Below are 21,069 nucleotides of genomic sequence, written 5' to 3'. Positions count from 1 at the left end.
CCAGATCAAGACACTGCATTCAATACGCCTCCCCGACAATCTCCTATCCATCCAGTTAACCGTTTCAAGATGGATCCAGGAGCAACCACGTTCGTTTCCGCCCCTTTCCCTTAAACGCTATTTTCCACCTCTAATAGTCTTCCCTTCTCTAGCGCCGACCGCCACCAGCTGCTATTGACCTGTATGGCAAGCATAATGGCTGGACGGCTTATTTCCTTGTGAGTGAGGGTTTAGGATGGCTGGGGTTAGTGTACCAGCTTACTATGCTTTCCTTCCCTCGGTGCAGCTATGACTGGATCGAGGTTCCAATGTATCTGTTTGCAATCATCGCCCTGATTTCAGAGTGTATTGCATTTGGGTATTTGGGAAGCGTTGAACCCAACAGAAGCTATCACCAGGCCTCGTTGGTGTCTAAATGCATCAGTGAAGGTGGCATCCACATTCACAATCTGGGGCTACTTGTTCAGGGCATGCTAAAGATTCCTGATATTGCAGGTCCCTCTCCTTCCCTTTTTCTTTCTCTCCCTCAGCACAGTATCACACTTCAAAATGTAAGTACTATGTACTATATAACCCTGTCAATGCTCTTTTATACCCCCCCTAAGACGTATTATCGCAAATCTAACTTGGTTGATAGATACGATACTCTCTTTCTAAACAAGGAACAGCCATGAACCGATCCGAAAAGAAGGGGCGGCGGCGGCGGCGGCAGCAGCAGCAGCTACAACAGAAAAGGAGAAAGCCGCCAGTAAATGGGCGGTGACCCAGCGCCGTCCCCCAACACCACCAACGCCGCCGACGCCCACGGCCACACCAAAAGGCCAAACTTAAGACCAGGAGGGCAGAGAAACGTAGGCAGGCAAGGGAGAAGGAGAAGGAGAAGGAGAAGGAGAAGGAGAAGGAGAAGAAGAAGGAGAAGGAGGAGGAGAAGGAGGAGGAGAAGGAGGAGGAGAAGGAGGAGGAGAAGGAGGAGGAGAAGGAGAAGGAGAAGGAGAAGGAGAAGGAGAGGCCAGAGGAGGAGGCCATGGAAGAGGAGAAGAGGAAAGAGGGAATGGATATCCCCATCAGACAAAAATAATAGGGAAGTTTAAGCGGTGCAATAAATAATTTGCAGAGGCCGCTCTCTCTCTCTCTGAGCCTCTTTCTACTCTGTACTCCTTTCTTACTTACGGTTTCTCTTACTTCTACTACTATAAGGTAGTAAGAAGTAAACTAGGAGTAGCGGGAGCGTCAATTAAGAGAGGTAGACAGAGAAGGGTATCAAAGCCAAGGGAGAGAAAAGAGGTTGTCCATATGGGAATAAATGATCGTTTTATACTCACTGGTCCTTCCTGGCCATTATTATCACGCATTATCATCATCATCACAATAATCATCATCTACTGTCGGTATTTTGTGTTCGAGTCTTTGGGTCGACGTCACTGTCTATTTTTAGACTTAGCACGTGATGATATTCGGACGGGAATAATAAAATTACGAAGGTTAATTATTAAGCAAGTAATTGAATGCAAACTCTACAAACATACCGTATAGGGCTGTGACTAACCGTCGAGTCGAACTCTCGCAACATCGCAAGAAGTACGGGGTACCAACGTCAACCGCAACACCAAACACCAAACATCAACGTTAATTTGATATTCAGCAGCTAGAGCAGCGATAATAACATCACACTTATCATTGTACCTTCATGATGACCTCCTCTTTTTGAGCAAGCCGCCAGGAGCCAGCCGTACTCACCCGAATACCTGCTCCAGTTTGCCTCTCCTTTATCAAAGCGATTTCCTCGATTTTGGGACATACAGCTTTTACAAGATATCTGCTCGCTTCAAAATGGTCAAATCACTCTATCGAACCTTACGACTCTACTATTTCTATGCTAGCACTCGGTACCTCGGGTTATTACACTGCTACTCGAGGAACATACAAACAGGAGCGAACTGCTGAATGACCATCTGTCTACGGGCATCACCACACTTCCTGACCAGCACAAAGGGATAGTAAGAAGAAGAAGAAGAGACACGAAGAAGCGAGCGCGCGGTACAAGTTACATCCTAAAAGGTCATATCCCCATTTAGATAGGGTGGACACTGGTGCCTATGGCGTCGATATTTACATTCGATCCTGACCTTCCCCGGGTTTCATCTCCATGGTCCAGCTCTGGAGCAACAACGCCACGACATCAAAAAGGTGGCCAGAATAGTTCCTGTGGGCCAAGCCCCATTGACACAAGTGACCCTGGATTTCTCGAGGCGTGTGGCATCAAGAAACTGGAACCAGAGCCTCAAGATGGGCCTACAGAGTATAAACTACATTTACTCTTACGCCCTAGGCGGCCTTTCGTTTCGCTGTCTTCGGGGGCTCAGGTCTCAGGCTCACATCATTCAAAATCCCATGGCAACAGTGTTGCGGAAAGGGACGTTTCTGAGTCCCCTGAGCCGGCTTCACGAGGTGCTCAGTCATCTTCAAATTCACCAAGACAGGCTCGACTATGTCAGCTTACCACCCAGTTGCTGTGGAGGCTGCAGCAGTCCTCACCATTTCATTCATCCTCCACTGCCAATCTAGTGCTCCCTGCCCTTCCGGAGGCAACCGAGTCTCTAAATGTACCTAGTACGTTATCCCCGCTGCTACCGGGCCTCGAGGAAAGTCAGGGAGCGTTATATGAAATTGGCGTCACCGATGACGGCACCTTTGCGGGTTTAGCGGAAGATGAACTGGATGAGAGTCTTGTCAACCTTCAAGCTATGGCTGCAAGCTTGGGCTGTCGAGTTGAGGTCCTCCGCCGTGTTGCAGTTGGGTACTGTGAATGGGTGGAGAAAGACGGCTTGTCTACCCGAACCGAGAAACTTTGGGTAGCAGAGGCCTTGGTCAGCCCTGATTTGAAGCAGTGTCGCTCTCAGGTATTAACAGGCGATCCGTCCGGGCGTTGGAAAGAAAATGGTGGCAGGTCGTCTATGACACAGCAGCCAGTTTTGACTGAACAGCTTAATGTGGCAATTGCAGGGGCATCAGGATCTGGAAAATCCTCTCTTCTTGGAATACTATCTACCTCTGCACTCGATAATGGGCGTGGAAAAAGCAGGCTAAGCCTTCTCCGACACCGACATGAGATTGCATCTGGTGTCACAAGCTCCATTGCACAGGAGATGATCGGGTATCCAGCTCCAGTAAATGATGACAAACAGGTAACTGCCTCCTCGGATGTCATAAATTATGCATCTGGAAACATAAATTCGTGGGATGACATTCATGTTTCTGCACGTGGTGGTGGACGTGTTGTCTTCCTGTCAGACCTTCCTGGGTCTCTGAGGTATGTAAAGTCGACGCTCAGAGGACTAATGAGCCTCAGGCCGCATTACGTGCTTCTCTGTGTCCCTGCAAACAACCCTGAGGACCCTGGGTCCATTATACCACCTGAAGTAGGCATGTCACTGGCCTACCTTGAGTTATGCGTTAAGCTAGAAATTCCTGTTGTCGTGGTAGTAACCAAGCTCGACAGCGCAACCAGGTCCAGTATTCGACAGACTCTAGCTCAGGTACTCTCTGCCATTAAGTCAGCCGGCCGTAAGCCTGTGATGCTTCCTGTTCCTGGAGAAGTGAACGAGCAAGACTTAGACCTTAGCAATATCTCTCCAGGTGACCGCAAGGACGCTAATGCTGCTATTAACTCCATGGGTGGTGACTGTTTAGATGACATTCCGATTATTATCACCAGTGCAGTCACGGGCGCTGGCGTCGGGAAATTGCACGCCTTATTACAGACGCTCCGCATGCCTACTCCAGAGAAAATCTCACCCCCTGTTAAGAAGTCCAATGAAGACGACGATGAACAGCCGAAGTCTCTTTTTGATATCAGTGAAGTGTTTGAGATGCCACTCTTCAAAGTATACTCTCTTTCGAGTGAGGGACAGCGGCAAAATGATCGAGGTATAGTTCTCTGTGGCCGTGTTCGCCGTGGGGCTATATCTATTGGAGACCGTCTCGTTGTAGGACCAATCATCCCTGAGTCTCGTTCTCACGAACCAACCCATACACCACCACGAGCGAAAGCAGCATATAGCAAGTCACTTCCTGATTCTCTGCCTTCTTCTCGTTTTCGGAAGTTTACTGGAGACAGTCTTGAAGCACAGTCTCAAACACATGCAGTTTGGAAACAAGTCCGGGTTGTTAGTGTACGTAACCTGAGACTTCCCGTCAAAGCTCTCTTTGAACATCAAATTGGCACCATCGGAGTTGACTTTGTTGACTCTTCACTTTCAACGTCGCTCGGACGAATGCGTAAGGGCATGGTGCTTGCGGATTTTAACTGTGGGTATCTATCAAACTCGCTGCTTTCTTCGCAGCGACTTTCTACCTCCGCACCGCCCTTTCATTCTGGTTTCATTGCTCGATTCCATGCATCCGACTTCTCAGCGTCTCCTCCTGTTCTGGTTTCAGGAAGCACCTCGGTGGTATACATCGAAAGTATTCGGGCTGCTGCCCGAGTAATACTGGTCGAACAGACACGACCGCATATTTCCCCTTCCCATGGGATTGAACCAGAAATTTTCATGCTTGACGCTGCTGACCACCATAATACTGAACGTTGCCATGGGGATGATGAGATCAGCGTTACTTTCTCTCTCACAACCTCAGTCGAGTGGCTTGAGGTGGGATCGCTTGTGCTTGCAGTTCCAGGTACAGGCGTAGGAGTGATAGCCACTCCTCCGTCCTCTTCGTCATGTCTGCCATCGATGGCTCGGTCTGGCCTACCTAGTGCTCCCGGCCTCAACGGCCTCGTTGGCAGAATTTGCGAAGTCCTTCATGTTTGATATATTTGACTATCTGGCCCCCAGCTGCCTCCCTTACGCCCGTATGTTTGACTGCTGCCTGTTCGTGCTGATACCCCTTCACACCCATGACACATGTTATGGAAAACACGTCTCTAAGAGCCGTTTGATATTGGCATGCTTTTCTTTATATACTCTTTCGGCTTTCTTCTCTGCTCTTCTTCCGTCTGTTGTTATTGATTATCTACAAGCCGCAACAATCAAGTAACTATATTCACAAAGTGACGTATACAGTAGGCCAGGGCCACATACACGTATGCCCCGGCGCAGTCCACCTTGTAATTATGTCTGCCTGGCGTCAAGAGTACAGCTTGTTCTCTTCGGCTGTGACATCGCTGGCGCCCGCGCAGTCTTTATATAAGCGGTTAGAGTGGGGAACGTAACGCTTACTATTTAAATCCCTTAAGTTATCCGCCGCCGCAGCAAAAAGGAAAAACGTCCAACTCGCATTAAACAAATGACTTGGTCTTCCGTGAGGTCACAGGAACGCAGCAGCTACCAACTTCTCAAGGGCACATTCATATATCATCCGGCCTGGATAAAGCACCTGTGTGAGTTTGTTAAAAGGACGAGGCGGAGTCCCGGCCTGACGGTTGCGGATATCTCATAGCCTGACTGAAGCCCGCCTCGATTCTACAACCTCTGCACGCGCCGAAAGCTTCGACCAGCAATATCCAGATAATATACTACAAGTTCCTTGCGATACGTTTGAGATACATAAGCGGACGTCAGCGCGAGCCCTCATGGCGGAGTTTTTCCAGGAGCTGTTCTCCAGCATCTTCACCCCCGGAGCAACGCCCACCCTCCTCCTCGCTACTAATGCTACCTTCGCCGCTCTCCAAGTCGTCTTCTTCGTTCTACTCGTGGCTACCTACAGCATCCACTTCCTCATCCTCTCCTGCATCAGTGGCGCATTATGGTACTCGATAAATTGGTTTGCGGACGAGGTGAAGGCGGAGAATGAACGGCAGAAGAAGCTCGCAGAGGGCAAGGAGAAAGATGATAGGGGATCTTCGACAGATCTCAGTAGTTTACGTGTGAAGAAGGAGGCCTCGCCTGTCGCCCGTTTATCGGGAGCGATGTCCGATTCAGCTGAGAGCGGAACTGAGACGGAGAGCATACGTGCTGGTCATATTGGAACCCCAAAAGTATCGGGCGCCTCTCCGTTGAGCGGTGGTGCTACTGCGAGGCGGACTACACCCTCTGCGTCGGGCGTACAGGTGACGTTGACGCCAGAGAGTAGTATGGACGAGCTCACGCTACGAAAGCCATCTGGGGATAGCTCTGGATACATCAGTACCGACAGCGAATGGGAAAAGGTCGACGATAAAGATCGGTAAACCATTTCTGACGAACATGTTCACGAGGTAATAGTGATGTCTTTTCTTTGATTTTTCTTTAAGTGAAGTAGATCGAGAGATTTCATGTTTGGATCGTCTCCTCCCCACGTTCATTCATACCTTACACGTTATGTATGTCCGGATATCTTAAGTATATCAGATACAACCTCCTACTTTACCACAACTCATACAATATGTTTTACAATATACCCAGACTGGATTGTACCGTCCCTAACATTCCGTGTCTCCCCCTTTGCACGACTATGGTGTTAGCTGTTGCTTACATTCAATATTGATGCTTGACCTGGTTACTTTTGCCCACTTAGCCTCTGTGCCCGTATATAGAGACAGAGATAGCCATAATACACAGCTCGCTACTCTGGATAACCAAGTGTTCCCTGAACACTGGAAGAAGTCATCAAGAAGGTGATCGTCAGCCTCGACGGTCTCTATGATAGCTTTCAACGCGCTTGTCGCGTCTTAAAATAGCCGCTTATCGCTTGGTCCGCGCGATAAGGACCACATGACCGTGTTTATTGATAAGGAAGTCGCCAAAAAGCGTAGAAGAAACAACAAAACGAACAACGAACAAAACCGACGTTGAACGCATTTCAGGGTGATGGAGGGGATGAATCGTGAATCTGTACCACTAGAACTGAAGCATTCCTTAAATTTACCGACGTGAGCCATGTTCCAGCACGTTCCATCTTCCATTGGCCAAAAACGTGTTTTCGATTCTGTCTTCCCGCCGTCCTTGCTCAGCGGCATATCTCCCGCCCCAGATGCCACACGGGTCCTAGGATACGCACCTTCAGGCGCGCTATTTGGCAGTACACTACTATCTTCTGATTTAGAAAATGCTTCGTCAACCTCGGAGGAACCAGAACCAGAACAAGTTACATGGGACCGGTCATGGCATATGGCAACAGCCTTCCTTGCTATCCCAGATAAGCGATTTAATATCAGTAATGACGGCAATTGTGATGACCATATAGGAGATAGGGTGCTGCTAAAACGATGGGCCCGAGATCCACCTACAACGAAAACACGGGATAGCCTATATTATGTAGGTGCCGACTCATCCCAGGGAAAAGAGCTGAGGAAAGAACTGAAAGAATGCGATCTCAAATTGTGGTACATAAATGAAACCCGTCGACACTTTTTGACTAATTTTAAAGATTCTCTTATTCATGTAGGTTTACAGATACCTACCTCCCATTACGACGTCCTGGCTGACTGCTGACCGTTATAGATTTTACAAAGCACTGAGAAGAAGCATGTCCTGACCCGGCTAATCCGCTATCTCCGCCTTATTCAGAATATTTATTATAGCCCCTTTTTAAAATATATACTACCGCTATCAGACCCAATGGCGAGGGATACGGGTTTTGCGGCTCTTCGTGAGAGTATACACGCAGTCACCACGTTTTCTCTTCCCCGTTCATTTTTCGATATCCTTGCTACGGAACTCAGTGCTGCGTGTTCTACAATTCTCGGGACAAAGAATAGGGGTGAAAGACTCAGTGCTGCAGATACGGATGGTGATGAGATGGATGTCGACCCAAAGTCTCGCATGTGCTATAGTAGCTGGAGAAAACTACCTCCTGGTGATAGAATTCCTTTGGTCTCGGAAAGGGAGATACCCGGAGCCATCGATGCGAGACTAGGTCTGATCCGCATACTAGAAGGACTTCAGGAAGTTGGTTTGGGCGGTCAAAAATGCCAAGCCATATTTGCCAATGTGATGAACAATATGATAACAGAGTTTGTAATAAATTCATACTCTGGGCTATGGGATACTCCGTCATTCGCCATCGAACACTTACGTCTGTGGATCGGGAAGATTTTTGGGCGGCTAGTCCTTCAAGTTCTTCAATGTTTGAAACAAGGTGGGCACGGGGTGTCACGAGGCGAGGAAAGCATTGATGCTACCTTGACAGATATCCACAAATGGCAAGAGATTGCTGTTACTCGACTCGCTGCCTTACGGATAAGCGAACTATTCGATATAGTTGTTGAATGGGACGCAAGTAGCGGAGCGATCGAAGATCTGAAGAGTTATACCACCAACCCAATGACGCGCCTTTACCTTTCAAGCATGTTCAACACTTCCATTTTTCAACGACTACTTCACCCAGGTGCCTCTACTGTCGAAATATTGCAGCTATATATTTCTATCATTAGGGCACTTACTCAGCTAGATCCAAGAGGAGTGTTGTTAGATAGGGTGGCGCGGCCTATACGCAGGTATCTACGGGAACGCGATGATACAGTCAAGGTCATAGTGAATGGGCTATTGGCTGATGTGAGTGAGACGAAAGATCAGGAGAACACGGATCCAAATACCCTGGTGGAACTAGCAATTGAATTAACAAGTGCACGCCAAGCATCCTTGCGTAATGATTCTGGAGAGCTTGACTGGGATGATATGAACTGGGTTCCTGACCCTATTGATGCTGTGGTTGACTATAAGAGGTCAAAACAGTCCGACGTTATAGGAAGCATGATAACTCTTTTTGAATCCAAGGAAGTCTTTGTAAAGGAACTTCAGGAAACGTTGTGTGGCAGATTGTTAAGCAAGAGCGGATCATTCGATCAAGAGGTTTCCGTATTGGAGCTGCTGAAGGTTCGCTTTGGTGAATCAGCACTCCAAGCTTGCGAAGTTATGCTCCGTGATGCGCTTGACTCCAAGAGGATTGACACCGTTATCCGAACGGATAAAGGCCTTGACCAGGGCCCCACAGCCGGTATTCATGCTAAAATTCTATCCCGTCTGTATTGGCCTGAGCTCCAGGAACATGAGTTTAGAATTCCCGCCGAAATCATTGCACTGCAGGAAAAGTATTCTGCAGGTTTCGAGTCTCTGAAACCTTCCCGAAAATTAACTTGGCTGAACAGCTTAGGAACAGCTACTGTTGAACTTGACCTTGAAGACCGTGTATTCAAGGATGAGGTGACAACATGGCAGGCTGCTGTAATATACTCATTTCAATCAGATGAGAATGCCACAGTGTCAAAGACAGTCAACGATCTATCCAATGAGCTTGACATGCCTGCATCTCTTGTTCGCAGCTCCTGCTTATTCTGGCTGAGCAAGCGCATTCTCATCCAACAACAGCCTGACACCTTTACTGTCCTCGAAACACTACCTGATGATGAAGATCCTGAGGCCTCATCTCAGAACCAAGCACAAGCTCAGCCCAACTCCGACGCTAATGCTGCTGCTGCTGCTGCCGCTGTCGCGGCAAAGGAAGCGGCAGAAGCCGCAACTATGGCGAAAATGGATTTGTACTGGCAATTCATTAAGGGTATGCTTACGAACCAAGGAGCCATGCCTCTGCAGCGTATCATCATGATGTTAAAAATAGCTGTTCCCGGGGGATTCCCATTTAGCAGTGAGGAGCTTAAACAGTTTATGGGAAAGATGGTTTCAAATGGGGAGCTTGAGATGGTCAGCGGTGGAAATTATAAGATTGTATCATAGACATCATTCATTGGTATGGCATAACTAACAATATTTGCACGTAACGGCGAAATCACTGCCAAAACCGTCAATGGAGACATAGCGGGAAGTTTAAATAAGCTTAACTGTATTTAACTTCCTTGCACAGAATATGGAGCTATCAGCCCATCCAAAACTTACATCAGGATCTCTTGCTCATACTATATTGCTTTCCCTTGCAATATCATCAGAATGCAAGTGAGTAACTCTTCACCGTCTAATATATTTAAACGAAGTCCAGCCACCGATGGATCATTGGCCCTAACCAGTTGTCCTTCGTGAATGACCCAGTCACCCATGCAAACACTCCCATCCTCATTATTATTTCCAAATATTTCCATGTTCAGCTGAGCTATGAGTCCCGGAATTGCTTGGTTGATATATTTCATGTTCTGCACGGTGCTAAAAGTATTTTCGACGTACAGCCGAAAGAGTCGGATTGTCTTTGTTGCACCGACTCTCTTCAGTCTCCCTAGGGCTTGCTGTTCGACCGAAATTGGAGCGGAGTCCCAGAATACCAAATTGCGGCAATGGCCGTGCAAATTGAGTCCCGCGCAGCACACCCAAAATGATGTTATCAAGATATAACACTTATCCGGAGACCTGTGAAATGTATCACTCAGGGTTTGTCGGTCTTGCACATTTAATCCCGCCCGATACGAATGAGCATCTAGGTCAAGGAGCTGTAAGACCTGAAGAGTAACATTAGCGGATTGCCGGCAAAATAGAAGATATGAATGATCCATACACTCTCTAACCAAAGGACTTGAGCAGGCATGGTAACGAATATCAGCAGCTTTTCCTTGCGTAGAATTACCAACTCTGCTACTAGCTGTAGAAGATATCGTAGTTTTGGTGAGCCACGGCAGTGGCACTGCAGTATCTCCCTGATATTATCCTCCGAAGGCAGGGGATCTATCTGGGTTTCAGCCCGGATTTCAGGTGGGTCTGCTATATGATAAGGCCTCTGTCGTTTTGCGTGGTGAATATCCCTCAAGATCGTGCGTGTATGCAATACTCCGTTTTTTCGGCGGTCATTTAACTTCTTTGCTGTATATGAGGGGGCAATATGATCAAACTCTGTCCAAGTTGTAACTAGACAGAGCCTTCTGAATTTTGAGGCGCTTATGGTGCCTCTAGCATCGTTCTTGCCCCGTCGGCCCCTGGGAGCTTGTGCCATACAGTCACCAAATACTCCTTCATATATTTTTTGTTCTTCCGGGGTGAACGCAAGGTTGACAGATATATTCTGAACGGCTGGCAGAGCCTTGCCCACAACCTGGCCATCAACTAAAGACCCGTATGATCTCTTGATCATACATGCTTTTAGGACCTCCCTCATTCTCTCACCTTTAGTGACCAAAGAAATGTTTCCTTTGATTATATGATACTCAACAGATTCCGAGGTATATCGAAGACAAGAAGCCGGTTCGTCGGATTTGATATCCCAGGGATCAAACTCTTCACTACCGGTCGTGGTATTCCACGCGTCAGTAGCAAATACACCGAGTTTTTCCAAGGACTCCTTTGACCAGGGATCCTTATGCGGCTCCAACTGGTAGAGAAGTCCAAGAATGTCCGAGAGGTCATTCCAAATGGGGGTTGCGGTAAGCAATAAAACCGATGGAGCCTCCAACCAGCGTAAAGTGACTGCTGTAAAGATGTTTTTTTTTCCTTATTTCGTGAGCTTCATCCACGATGACTCTTTTAAAAAGCCCTTTCAGATTATGACGCCACCACGCGGGAGCGCTCTTCATCCCTTTCATTCTGTCATTCACAGCCTCCATGACAGAAGCATAAGGGGTAGACTCATCTTTTTCCCAGATTTCATTTCGAATTACTTTTTTCAAGACAGAGGGGCCATGGCGTGAAGTCAAGGTGCGAAGCGAGGTGATGATAGTCGTTCGTGCAGCTTCCTCAGTCTGAGAGAATACTTCACTGTCTTTGGAGAGTATATCTGTTAGATACTCTGTTCCATCTGCGCTAGTTTGGTGTTTTCCCCCGTAGTATATTTTCACGACTAGGTCTGATGATATGGATTTGATTGCCGAAGCCCATTGATGGATCAAATTTGGTGGGACGACAATAAGAGTTGGCCGAGGAGCGGCTACCTCTAGGTTTGACTCCAGAGCAGCCTTTCTCAGGTTCCAATGCTATATATACAGTTAGTTAACACTGAGATAAAACCAGACCAGGGGGCTCACATATTGTTCCAAACCAATAGCCTCAAAAGTCTTCCCTATTCCTACATCATCGGCTAGAATACCTCCACGGAGATAGCCTTCTTCAAATTCTTTGATGGCTTTTATAGCCAGAGGCTGCCAAAACTCGAACTTGGCGCTGACCAGCATTCCTGGTAAACGAGGTATATCCGGGTTTGGGATCCCAAGGGCTTTACAAGCTTCAGGATGGCCCTGACGCTGCAGATCTTTGTTGTCAATCCACTTTTCCTGCTCACGGTACCGTTGAAGGTCCTCACTTGTTGGCTCACACAGTATAAGTCCATCTCTAGCTTCTCCCTGGACACCGTCGGAGTCTTTGGATGTATGTAACCACTATAATTCATTAGTAAACTTGGAGAATATCGGAGGTCACTCTTACTCACTCTTATAGTGTCCCCTCTAGCATCAATGCCTTCCGTTAAAAGCTCACACTCGCTGTTGATACGCGAAGGAAAGGATCTAGTCACCTCTTGTATCAAGGACCATTTGCAGAAGCGGTTTTTCAAGTCAAATCCTGAGGTCACCTTTTCGGCAACCATGATGTCAAATGAGAGCTTCCTTGAAGTATCTTCTTCATTTTCAATCGAGGGTATATCTAGTTCTGCAGGACAGTTCTTGGTAGTCAAATCAACCACCACCTTTTTCTTCAAACCAGCAGCAAGTTTCAAAAATTCCTTGAAGGAATTGCTGCAGATAGGGTCACCAGTAACAGATAATTGGTCGATTTCATATCCACATTCCTTCAACTGCAGTTCACAGCAGATTTTTTTAAGGAATTGTTCGTAGGTGTAGTGGACCAGCCCGGTTAGAGTAATCGTTGTTTTCTGGCCGTTCTTTTCCATCTCCGTCGGAATATCAGTCCATACAACACAAGCGGCTCCACCGTCAGGGTTAACTGGCATAGGGATAGCTTCACCGTCTCCGGTTCGCCAGTGGTCAAACTCCCCCGCTGCCTTCACCCTTTTATTTGGCCTGTTTTCACGAGATGCATCCAAGTTCAGCCGTAAAATCACTTGCCAGGCTCTGGTGGCCATCTCAATCTCGTTCATATTCTTGCCATAGAAGATGCCATGTCTATCTGCTTGATTCACAGATCGTATCTTGAAGAGAAGCCTTGCCTGCCAGTCTATGAGCTTCCAATTAGGTGTATCTGGAAAGTCACTGGAAAATTTCCGGTGTCCTTGAGCTTCGCCTTCGGCAAGATGCTTCAGTACTGAGCGGCAGTCTACCAGCCTTGCCTTTTTACCCCTGGATAACTCAACTTCAGTACATCCACGCGTGTATTCATCCCAGTATGGCTTGCATAACGCTCCCCGCATCCATAACTGGAGTGCTTGCACTGTATCGAATCCGAGGAACTCCGCAAGTTTATCCAAGGATTGATAGACCCCGGTAGCAGTGCTCATGGCGAAAATAACAAAGTGCAATATTGATGGTTCTATAAGTATAGAAATTTAGACATCGTCAGCGGTATGTAGGAGTATTTGTAGGCTGCGTATCCTACTAACGCGATTCCAACCATGTAAACAGGGAAGCAAGCAATTTCACGCATTTATAGCGTGTCCGCTCCAAAACAAAGCCAGGCTTAATCTATAACCAAGCACTAAAAAGGAGGGTCGATCTAATCCATGTATCCAAAAGCATTGATGAATACAGAAAGTACAGGAAATAAGGGGAGAAGTGTATTGCCCTATGATCCAATTTAATGCTCCAAAGTATTATTGTGAAGTTAGTGATAAATTTGGAGTGGCTGATAGCTATCCAGGGGTATATCCGAGGATATTACAAGAAAAACACTGAGATATGCATGGAAAATACCGGAACTCTCCATCTGATCCCTTTTATGAGTCAAGGAGAAATAATCAACTGAATAACACAATCAAGTCCGGGAGGGTTGCCCTGCGAGCGACAGGTGCTTGTAATTGGAAACATGCATCTAGCATAGATGTAAAGAAGCGCCTTATTTTCCCTGCCTTTAATACACCTCTCCCATTTTACTCCCTTACTGGCCATAATTATACTGTCTTTCTGGTCTCCTACTAAGCTGAGATGTAGGAAAGGAGAGGAATAATTGGAGACCAGAAAGAGGGAGGCATAAAGAAAGTAAAGGGAGAAAGCCCAGTGCCTTTCTCCCTATTAAAGTCCGGTATAGTTATGAGCTTGACCATGCTGACTGATCTTGTGTCCAAACTAATGCCTTCCGGTGAGCCTTGCCAGCCAGGTATTCCTAGTCAGATGGCTGTTAATATGGTGTCAGAGCTAGGCAGCAGCGACATCAGGACAGTAAATTCGCATGGGTATAGAAAAGGCGTAGTACATATTGCATGAAGATGGGTGGATGGTATCATGTATTGGCTCCGGGCCCCGGAATGTTCATGCACTTTTAGGCAACAGGCTGGCTGTGCACGCATGAAGTTTTCACTGACCCCTCGAAATAGTCAGAGAGGAACAGAATAAATAGAAGACATGTTCTTTGATATCAATTTCAATCAACAGAAACAGACCCTACAAGATCAGTATTCAACCAAACCAACATCTTCCAAATCACCCATACCAAGTTTATTCCCTTTAAAATCTGACATTCCAGACCATTTTTGTATCGATAAGTATGAAAGTCCAAATAATGCCTAGTCTATTTAGATAGTTACTGACATGTATATATAAAGAATACCATGTCTAACCCCGAACAAAGAGCGTACGAAGTGGAAATGGCTGCTGCGATGGCGGCCGCAGAAGCTGAAGCAGCTGCCCAAGCACAAGCTGAAGCGGAGGCAGAAGCTCAAGCAGCAGCTCAAGCGGAAGCCGAAGCACAGGCAGCGGCGGAGGCGGCAGCACGTGAACAGGCTCGTCAAGATTCAGCAGAAGTCACCAGAGGCCTAATGGACCCAGTCACTATTCGCCAGCTGTCATCCTCGGGACATTTTGCACAGCGGGCCCGCGAAGGGAGGAATCGTTAGATAACCATCATGGCATACGAGGCCTGGTACAAGAGCCTCATTCGTCTCTTTACGCGTGTTCATTTGGGGGATATATCGGACCATGAAGCCAAGTAAGGGTGAAATTTGAGAGAATCCAGTATTATATCAAGACGACTCTTCGTTAGCAGATTTCCGGAAGAGCTCCCTTAGTTTCTCATCATATACCTCTTTGTCCTTCATCTTTGTAGATAAGACTTCGTCCGCATCAGCAGCCCAGTATTTGTACGTAATTTTTGGATATTCTGAGCCTTTTCGATGATCTTGAGCATATCGTGGCTGAATATGTTGGTGAAACAAGTTATATAACCCTTTCGGGCTGTCGAGTGAGGACAAATACCAAAACGTCCCCTTACTCAGCCCTCTCCTCATGATACTTGTGCGATACAGCTCAATTCCATTAATAGGGGAAGGCGCCAGTAACCTCTCCTCCTCCTCGAAAATATCGGCGAACTCTTTATAAGTGTTGGTAAAAACCTCCAGATGCTCGTCCGTAAGCCCATCCACAAAGCGGCCTGACATCCACCAGGGGGGAAATAGATGCTCCACTGGGAGCGAGCATGCCCACTCGAGGTCAATCATATACCTGATGTGCCAATCCTCATCAACAAATATGTTGCTCTGGTGAAGGTCTGTCAGTTGGAAGAAGAACGGTCCGTGGCGGACGTCACGGCTTGTATAGTCAGAGAGTACCGTTCGCATCATAGCAAGATTGGCCATCTGGGAACGACCGTCCTCTTCGTCATTCATGGAGTTTGGCTGATACCGTATACGGTTATCGTGATAAAACAGAGTGTCACAATAGTAAGCCTCTGAGGTAAGATATGTCATCTTTCTGTCAATACCAGTAGGTATACCCAAGTTCTCAAATTCATGTAACCGAAGGGTAAGCGGACGGTTAGCTAGGTGGATTAGACCTTCTGAATCGATTGTCCAAGAGCCAATACGAGGCTGGGGTATACGGCTTAAAGAAAGCATAACACGCGAAAGATTTCTGAAAAGGGTCTGTCTTTTACGGTCATCCTGGCGTTGTTTCTCCCATGTAACAGAAAGCATTTGTACGCCTGGATCCGCTATAAAGTCGACAAGAATATATCCCTGCTCAAAAGGCTTATCCCGAATACAGCTTATATATTGGCAAGGTAGAGTATATCCAAGAAGCCGCAAGATATATCGCCGGAAATACCAGCACCATCTTGCAGCTAAAGGTACAGTGCTAGGGTCAACGAACTAAAAAAAACATTCAGTAAGTAGTTCCAAGGGTGTGGAAATGACTTTACGAGTTAAGCCATACCGTTTGGCCATCGACAAATCCAAAACCCCATAACTTTGGTATGGGAACATCGGGACAGTTTTCCTGCATCCATACGTAGGTTGCAACCTCGCAACGAAGTTTCTCGTCCGCATTTCCCGGATAATTGGTCTCTCCAATTTTGTATGGTAATGGAAAGCGAATTAGAAGTCGCTTCTCAGTTGGAGTTACCCCTTTGTTCACATAAATGGGGACGCAAACGTTGAAACTGCCGTGAAGCCACTCTCTAACCTCGCCAACACGACATTGCTCTGGTGAACTTAGGCCCAGTTGGAATGAAACTAGTTCTTGGATCTCTTTCTTATGTTGAACTATCCACAGAAAGAAATCAAATCGCTTGTCAACCAAAGAAAGTCGAATAAGCATGTCCTCCTCCTGAACGAGAGCATCCTCAAGTGTGATCTTGCCTCTTAGGAGAGGGAGGGTAAAGGGTTCCTTGGGTTTTGAAGCTTCTGATGTAAAATCTTTAGAAGTGGACTCTGTAGCAGTCGTGTCTGGAGTTGAAGACTTAGCAGTCACCAGCTCATTGGACGTTTGCTCAGTGGCTGTTGACTCTGTAGAAGTTGACTCTGAGGCTAACTTATTGGTTGTCGGTTCAGCCTTTGGAGATACTTCGATCTTCGTTTCCTCTACTTGTGTGTTCAACTTTCTGGCGGTAAGTTCCGTGGTGTCCTGTACTATAGTCGGCTCCGGAGCGGGTGGTTCCTGAGCCAAAGGTTCTTCAATGGCCGGTGGGTCTGCCGAAGGCTTATCGACGACCCCATTCTCAACGGGTACTTCGGGATTCGGGACCGTATCTCCAACCATCACATCAAACAAGTGGTGTACAATCTGTCCAAATGTTAAAGACGAAAGAAACCGAGATCACCAAAAGGGCGATCTTGAGAGTAAATATAGAGTTTTGATGAGGCTGAAAAGCATCTTAGTCAGCAAGCGGAAGCCCCTGAAACGACGGCCAGGCAGCAACATGCAGGGGGTGAAGGGGGCGAAGCGGAAGAAGATGGTTAATACATAGAGAGTGGTTGAGGGTGTCGAGCATTGTATTCCAGAGCGCCGAGTATCTCATGTCTACTGTGCATCTATTGGCCTGGCTGATCTATACCGGCAGCCCCCAGCCTCTAACCCGTCTAAAGACAAAAGCGCGATCATTCCTGAGCGTGAACTCGGCCCAGTCGTCAGTGAGACGGTTGTAACTCCAGAAGCCCTTCCATGCAAGTTTTGTGTTTTTCGATTTATGCGAGCCCGCAGAGCGGAAGCTAAGATGCATTGAATAAGTATACTTCGGGTCTACGCCTTCAGTCTCGATGAACAGATCCCGTGGGTCCGACGTGGAGGCGGATGGGGGCTCAGCGCTTGTGTGCTGGCGGTTGGAAGGCTGGCCACTTGTTGAATCAGGGTTTGTGGGTGCCGGGCCCGTATGGCTAAGAGTTGGCGGGGCAAGTCTCCATCGTCCACGCAAAGTGTGCTTTAACGCAGCCGCAGCAGTAGGTGGCATTGGACTTGCTGTTGAGATTGCCTGAGGTGCAGGAGCCGGGGTGTCTGAGATGTGCCTTGTATGTTTCCGTCCGGCGGAGCTAGCGGCCAAGAGGTCTATGTTTTCTCTTGAGAGGTGATGGACAACTTCGACTGGTTCTGTAGTGGAAAGTAGTGACAACACAGTACCATCGGGATAAAAGCGTAGATATCGATAGTAGGTGACTATATGGATGGGCGAGTTCCATGAAACGCTCTGCATGGCTGAGTTTGCACCCGGGCGCATATAATTGACTGTACTGAGGTAGATACCTGTGAAACGCAGTCGAGGAAAAGCCTGGAAAACATGGGACCAGCTGGTGAGCGGTTTAGGTATAGTAGCCGTTATCTGTGCTGTGAACGGGTGCGAATGGACAATCTGAGAATCCGATTCTGAGTCTGAGTCTGAGCCGAGGACGTAGCCTTTGTCGATAGGTGAGCCATTGATCTGACAGGCAAAGGAATAATGCATGGAAGCGAGACCGAACTCGGTTCCCTGACAGAGTCGACGCCATATATGTTGTTCATGCATAAAATGGTAGGCTAGGCGCTTGCACACAAGGGACAATCGAAAGAACAGAGCAGGGTCAAGCAGGGCTACATGCTTCAGTATCTCTATCAGTACCTCCGAGGGCAGACGGGCAATCGGGCACGGCGGAGGAGGTGTGTTTTCTATAATTGGATCCGCGGGGAGAATTGGCAGACTGGCAAATGACGCAATATCTACCTTTTCTCCTGCTGACGGTTGTGTCGAGCCTGAGGCCGGTGCTGCTGGTGGCATATATGGTTTGGCATTGGCATGATGCTTTTCCCGGTATGCTTGGTCAACTTTGGCATCGAGCTGAACGAACCAGTCAGTATACCGCATCGCTAGCAATCAACGAGAACAACATACACGGTAAGCCTTGCGGTACAAGCTCAGACTGTCTCCCAACCTGCCTTGGTCCTCTTTCTCAATGGCTCGCTCAAAATGCTCGAGGGCTGACTGGGGCGCTTTCTCCTCAGTTTTCTGGCTTCCCAGCTCCAACGACTTGAACTCCCCATCTAGCTCGGACGTGTCAATCTTGGTATAGCCATCCTCATCCGCCTCATCTGCCAGATCCTGTGGAAGCTGTATTGATGCCTGTGGCCGTGGCTGCAGCGACTTCCGCCGCTCTGCCGGTCTGGCTTCTGACGCCGGCTGCTGTTGCGATTGAGCCGGCGGTGGCGGGTGTCTTGTGCGGACTTCCTCCAGCCACTGGCGTCGAAATGACTCGAGCTCATCTTCCTGCTGACCCCCAGCCATCTTTTTGTCTATTCAGCCTCTCTATATCCCTTTAATTGCCGTACATAACATGGAAATATTCGAAGAGTCATCAGCTCTCGCTCCTTCGGCTATGACGATATCGGGATTATGTAATCAATCAGATAAGCGGTATCAGAGTTTCTCCGAGGTCCGACCGGCTTATCAATCTAAATTTCTTTCCTAACGGTTCTTTTTCTTCTTCCACCATTTTGATGAGTCGAAGAGAAAAGAAAAAAAAGCCCGTCTCAACGCAGTTTCTGCACATTTTTACGCCCTTTCGGAGTTACAATCTCTTCCTCCGACCCTCCGGATAGTTTTGGATAGCTAGGAGAGTGATCGATAAAGCACCTGAAAGGTGGATGAATGCCTCATGACGCTGAGTCTGCGGGTGCCTTGAGCACCGGCGCCGGCAATTTCAACTCCAGCGAACAGACAGCATACACGAACAGAAACGATAGAAACAGCAGAAACAGCAAAGATAACAGAATCCCGATAGACACGATGACCCCTCGACCGAGCAGCGGCGCTGGCAGCCGTGAGAGTGATGCCTCGGCGCAGTATGAGAACATATCAACCAGCCAGAAGATGATATCCGCCACCTGGGGGAGCCTTCTCACCTCGTTATTAGGTATGGCCTCCTGTGTCCTGCCGGAATTGAAAATTGCAGCTAACAATGATAGTCACACCGCTGGATGTGGTCAGAGTGCGTCTTCAAGCGCAAACACCGGTTATCCGGGCCTCGCTGCCTACATCGCCACAGCCTACAACGCTTACATCTGTCTCCCCGTCACCACTCAATTTCTTCCGACACCTCCCTCCCAACCTCGGTGTGACGGCGTGCTGCCGAGAAGTCTTCTGGATAGGAGAGAATGCACAGACACAGTTCTGTCTGGTGAACCAGCCACCACCAACTGCTACGTCCAGTACGTCTGCTCCTACATCTACTATAACGTCTCCACAACCGTGTGTGGTCGAACAACGCAAGTCATACACATCTACCCTTGACGGGCTACGCAAGATAGCTCGCCATGAGGGCCCATTGTCTCTCTGGCGAGGGCTTTCACCCACCCTAGTCATGGCAATTCCGGCCAACGTCATCTACTTTACGGGCTACGACTGGCTGCGGTACGACAGTGCCAGCCCTGTAGCAAGCTACGTCCCTGCCAGCGCGGCTCCGCTGGTAGCAGGTTCCGTAGCGCGGATAGCAGCCGCATCCGCCATCAGTCCGATCGAGATGTTCCGAACACGACTGCAGGCGATCCCGGCCGGGGGAGGTATGCACGGCCCAGACCACTTCAAGGCAACACTGCGAGATCTCAACAAGATGGTGCATCGAGAAGGCTACACTTCTCTCTGGCGAGGTCTGACGCTGACTATGTGGCGAGACGTGCCCTTTTCCGGCTTGTACTGGTGGGGATACGAGCGCATCAAGCGCCAGCTCGAGTCAATGAGAGGCCATGCTTTCCCACACGCTTATGTCGATCCGCTGCTCAAGGGAACACCAACAGCGGCAGCAAAAACTACACCAGCAACATCAACAGCAACATCATCAGCAGCAGCGTCTCACTCGCCGAGCTCGACGGTGGTGTTTGTCGAGAGCTTCACAGCCGGAGCCGTGTCTGGGGCTGTGTCTGCGCTGGTAACGACGCCCTTTGACGTGGGCAAGACGAGACAGCAGGTGGCCTCGGGCTCGTCTGGGTCCATCCCGCGCTTCCTGCTCAGCATCCTGCAGGAAGAAGGGCTGCAGGGCCTGTTCAGGGGCTGGGCAGCTCGCTGTCTCAAGGTCGCCCCGGCCTGCGCCATCATGATATCGAGCTACGAGGTCGGCAAGAAGGTCGCCAGCAAGGCCAACGACGACCACCCGTAGCCCACGCACCTTTATCTACCCCTTATCTGCCTGTACATTTCTTCATGAATCGTGTCTATATAGCAAATACAACCAATTAATGCCGTAATATCTACTCCGAGCTCGTCGCCTTTTTTATATGCTCTCTGGCACCGGCGCTAGCCACCTCCTACTGCCACGCCATCTGCTATTGTCACGCACAGCACCCGCAGTGGTAACGTCGTAGTAATGTAGTAACACCTAGTA

General features: G+C 48.3%; 7 protein-coding genes across 7 annotated transcripts; 5 read left to right on the top strand and 2 right to left on the bottom strand.

Moving 5' to 3' along the window:
- Positions 1-152: 152 nt before the first annotated feature.
- TRV_02631 (uncharacterized protein) lies at positions 153-1,078 on the top strand (the record flags this gene model as incomplete). Its single annotated transcript, XM_003023194.1, has 3 exons — positions 153-551; positions 638-748; positions 860-1,078. Coding segments are annotated over 3 exons (729 nt in total), but the record flags the coding sequence as incomplete, so codon positions are not given.
- A 1,018-nt stretch (positions 1,079-2,096) lies between these two features.
- Positions 2,097-6,169, top strand: TRV_02629 (ER membrane protein (Pkr1), putative; the record flags this gene model as incomplete). Its single annotated transcript, XM_003023193.1, has 4 exons — positions 2,097-4,677; positions 4,757-4,852; positions 5,314-5,380; positions 5,440-6,169. The coding sequence occupies 4 exons, from the start codon at positions 2,097-2,099 to the stop codon at positions 6,167-6,169; spliced, it is 3,474 nt and encodes a 1,157-aa protein (XP_003023239.1).
- Positions 6,170-6,857: 688 nt separating this feature from the next.
- TRV_02628 (uncharacterized protein) lies at positions 6,858-9,653 on the top strand (the record flags this gene model as incomplete). The annotated part of the gene is made up of 2 exons (XM_003023192.1): positions 6,858-7,361; positions 7,422-9,653. 2 exons carry the CDS (start codon positions 6,858-6,860, stop codon positions 9,651-9,653), a joined length of 2,736 nt encoding a protein of 911 aa, XP_003023238.1.
- A 688-nt stretch (positions 9,654-10,341) lies between these two features.
- TRV_02627 (uncharacterized protein) lies at positions 10,342-13,299 on the bottom strand (the record flags this gene model as incomplete). Its single annotated transcript, XM_003023191.1, has 4 exons — positions 10,342-11,226; positions 11,309-11,824; positions 11,876-12,226; positions 12,277-13,299. The coding sequence occupies 4 exons, from the start codon at positions 13,297-13,299 to the stop codon at positions 10,342-10,344; spliced, it is 2,775 nt and encodes a 924-aa protein (XP_003023237.1).
- Positions 13,300-14,565: 1,266 nt separating this feature from the next.
- On the top strand, positions 14,566-14,850 carry TRV_02626 (uncharacterized protein; the record flags this gene model as incomplete). Its single annotated transcript, XM_003023190.1, has 1 exon — positions 14,566-14,850. The coding sequence occupies one exon, from the start codon at positions 14,566-14,568 to the stop codon at positions 14,848-14,850; it is 285 nt and encodes a 94-aa protein (XP_003023236.1).
- Positions 14,851-14,976: 126 nt separating this feature from the next.
- TRV_02624 (uncharacterized protein) lies at positions 14,977-18,977 on the bottom strand (the record flags this gene model as incomplete). The annotated part of the gene is made up of 4 exons (XM_003023189.1): positions 14,977-15,627; positions 16,163-17,011; positions 17,283-18,533; positions 18,588-18,977. 4 exons carry the CDS (start codon positions 18,975-18,977, stop codon positions 14,977-14,979), a joined length of 3,141 nt encoding a protein of 1,046 aa, XP_003023235.1.
- Positions 18,978-19,340: 363 nt separating this feature from the next.
- On the top strand, positions 19,341-20,844 carry TRV_02623 (uncharacterized protein; the record flags this gene model as incomplete). Its single annotated transcript, XM_003023188.1, has 2 exons — positions 19,341-19,605; positions 19,658-20,844. 2 exons carry the CDS (start codon positions 19,341-19,343, stop codon positions 20,842-20,844), a joined length of 1,452 nt encoding a protein of 483 aa, XP_003023234.1.
- Between the last annotated feature and the right edge of the window lie 225 nt (positions 20,845-21,069).

The sequence above is a fragment of the Trichophyton verrucosum genome (assembly GCF_000151505.1).
Source record: "Trichophyton verrucosum HKI 0517 chromosome Unknown contig00223_1.f1.exp, whole genome shotgun sequence".
NCBI lineage: Eukaryota > Fungi > Ascomycota > Eurotiomycetes > Onygenales > Arthrodermataceae > Trichophyton > Trichophyton verrucosum.
The sequence above is the reverse complement of the archived record's forward strand: the minus strand, read 5'-3'. Positions and strand labels throughout refer to the sequence as shown.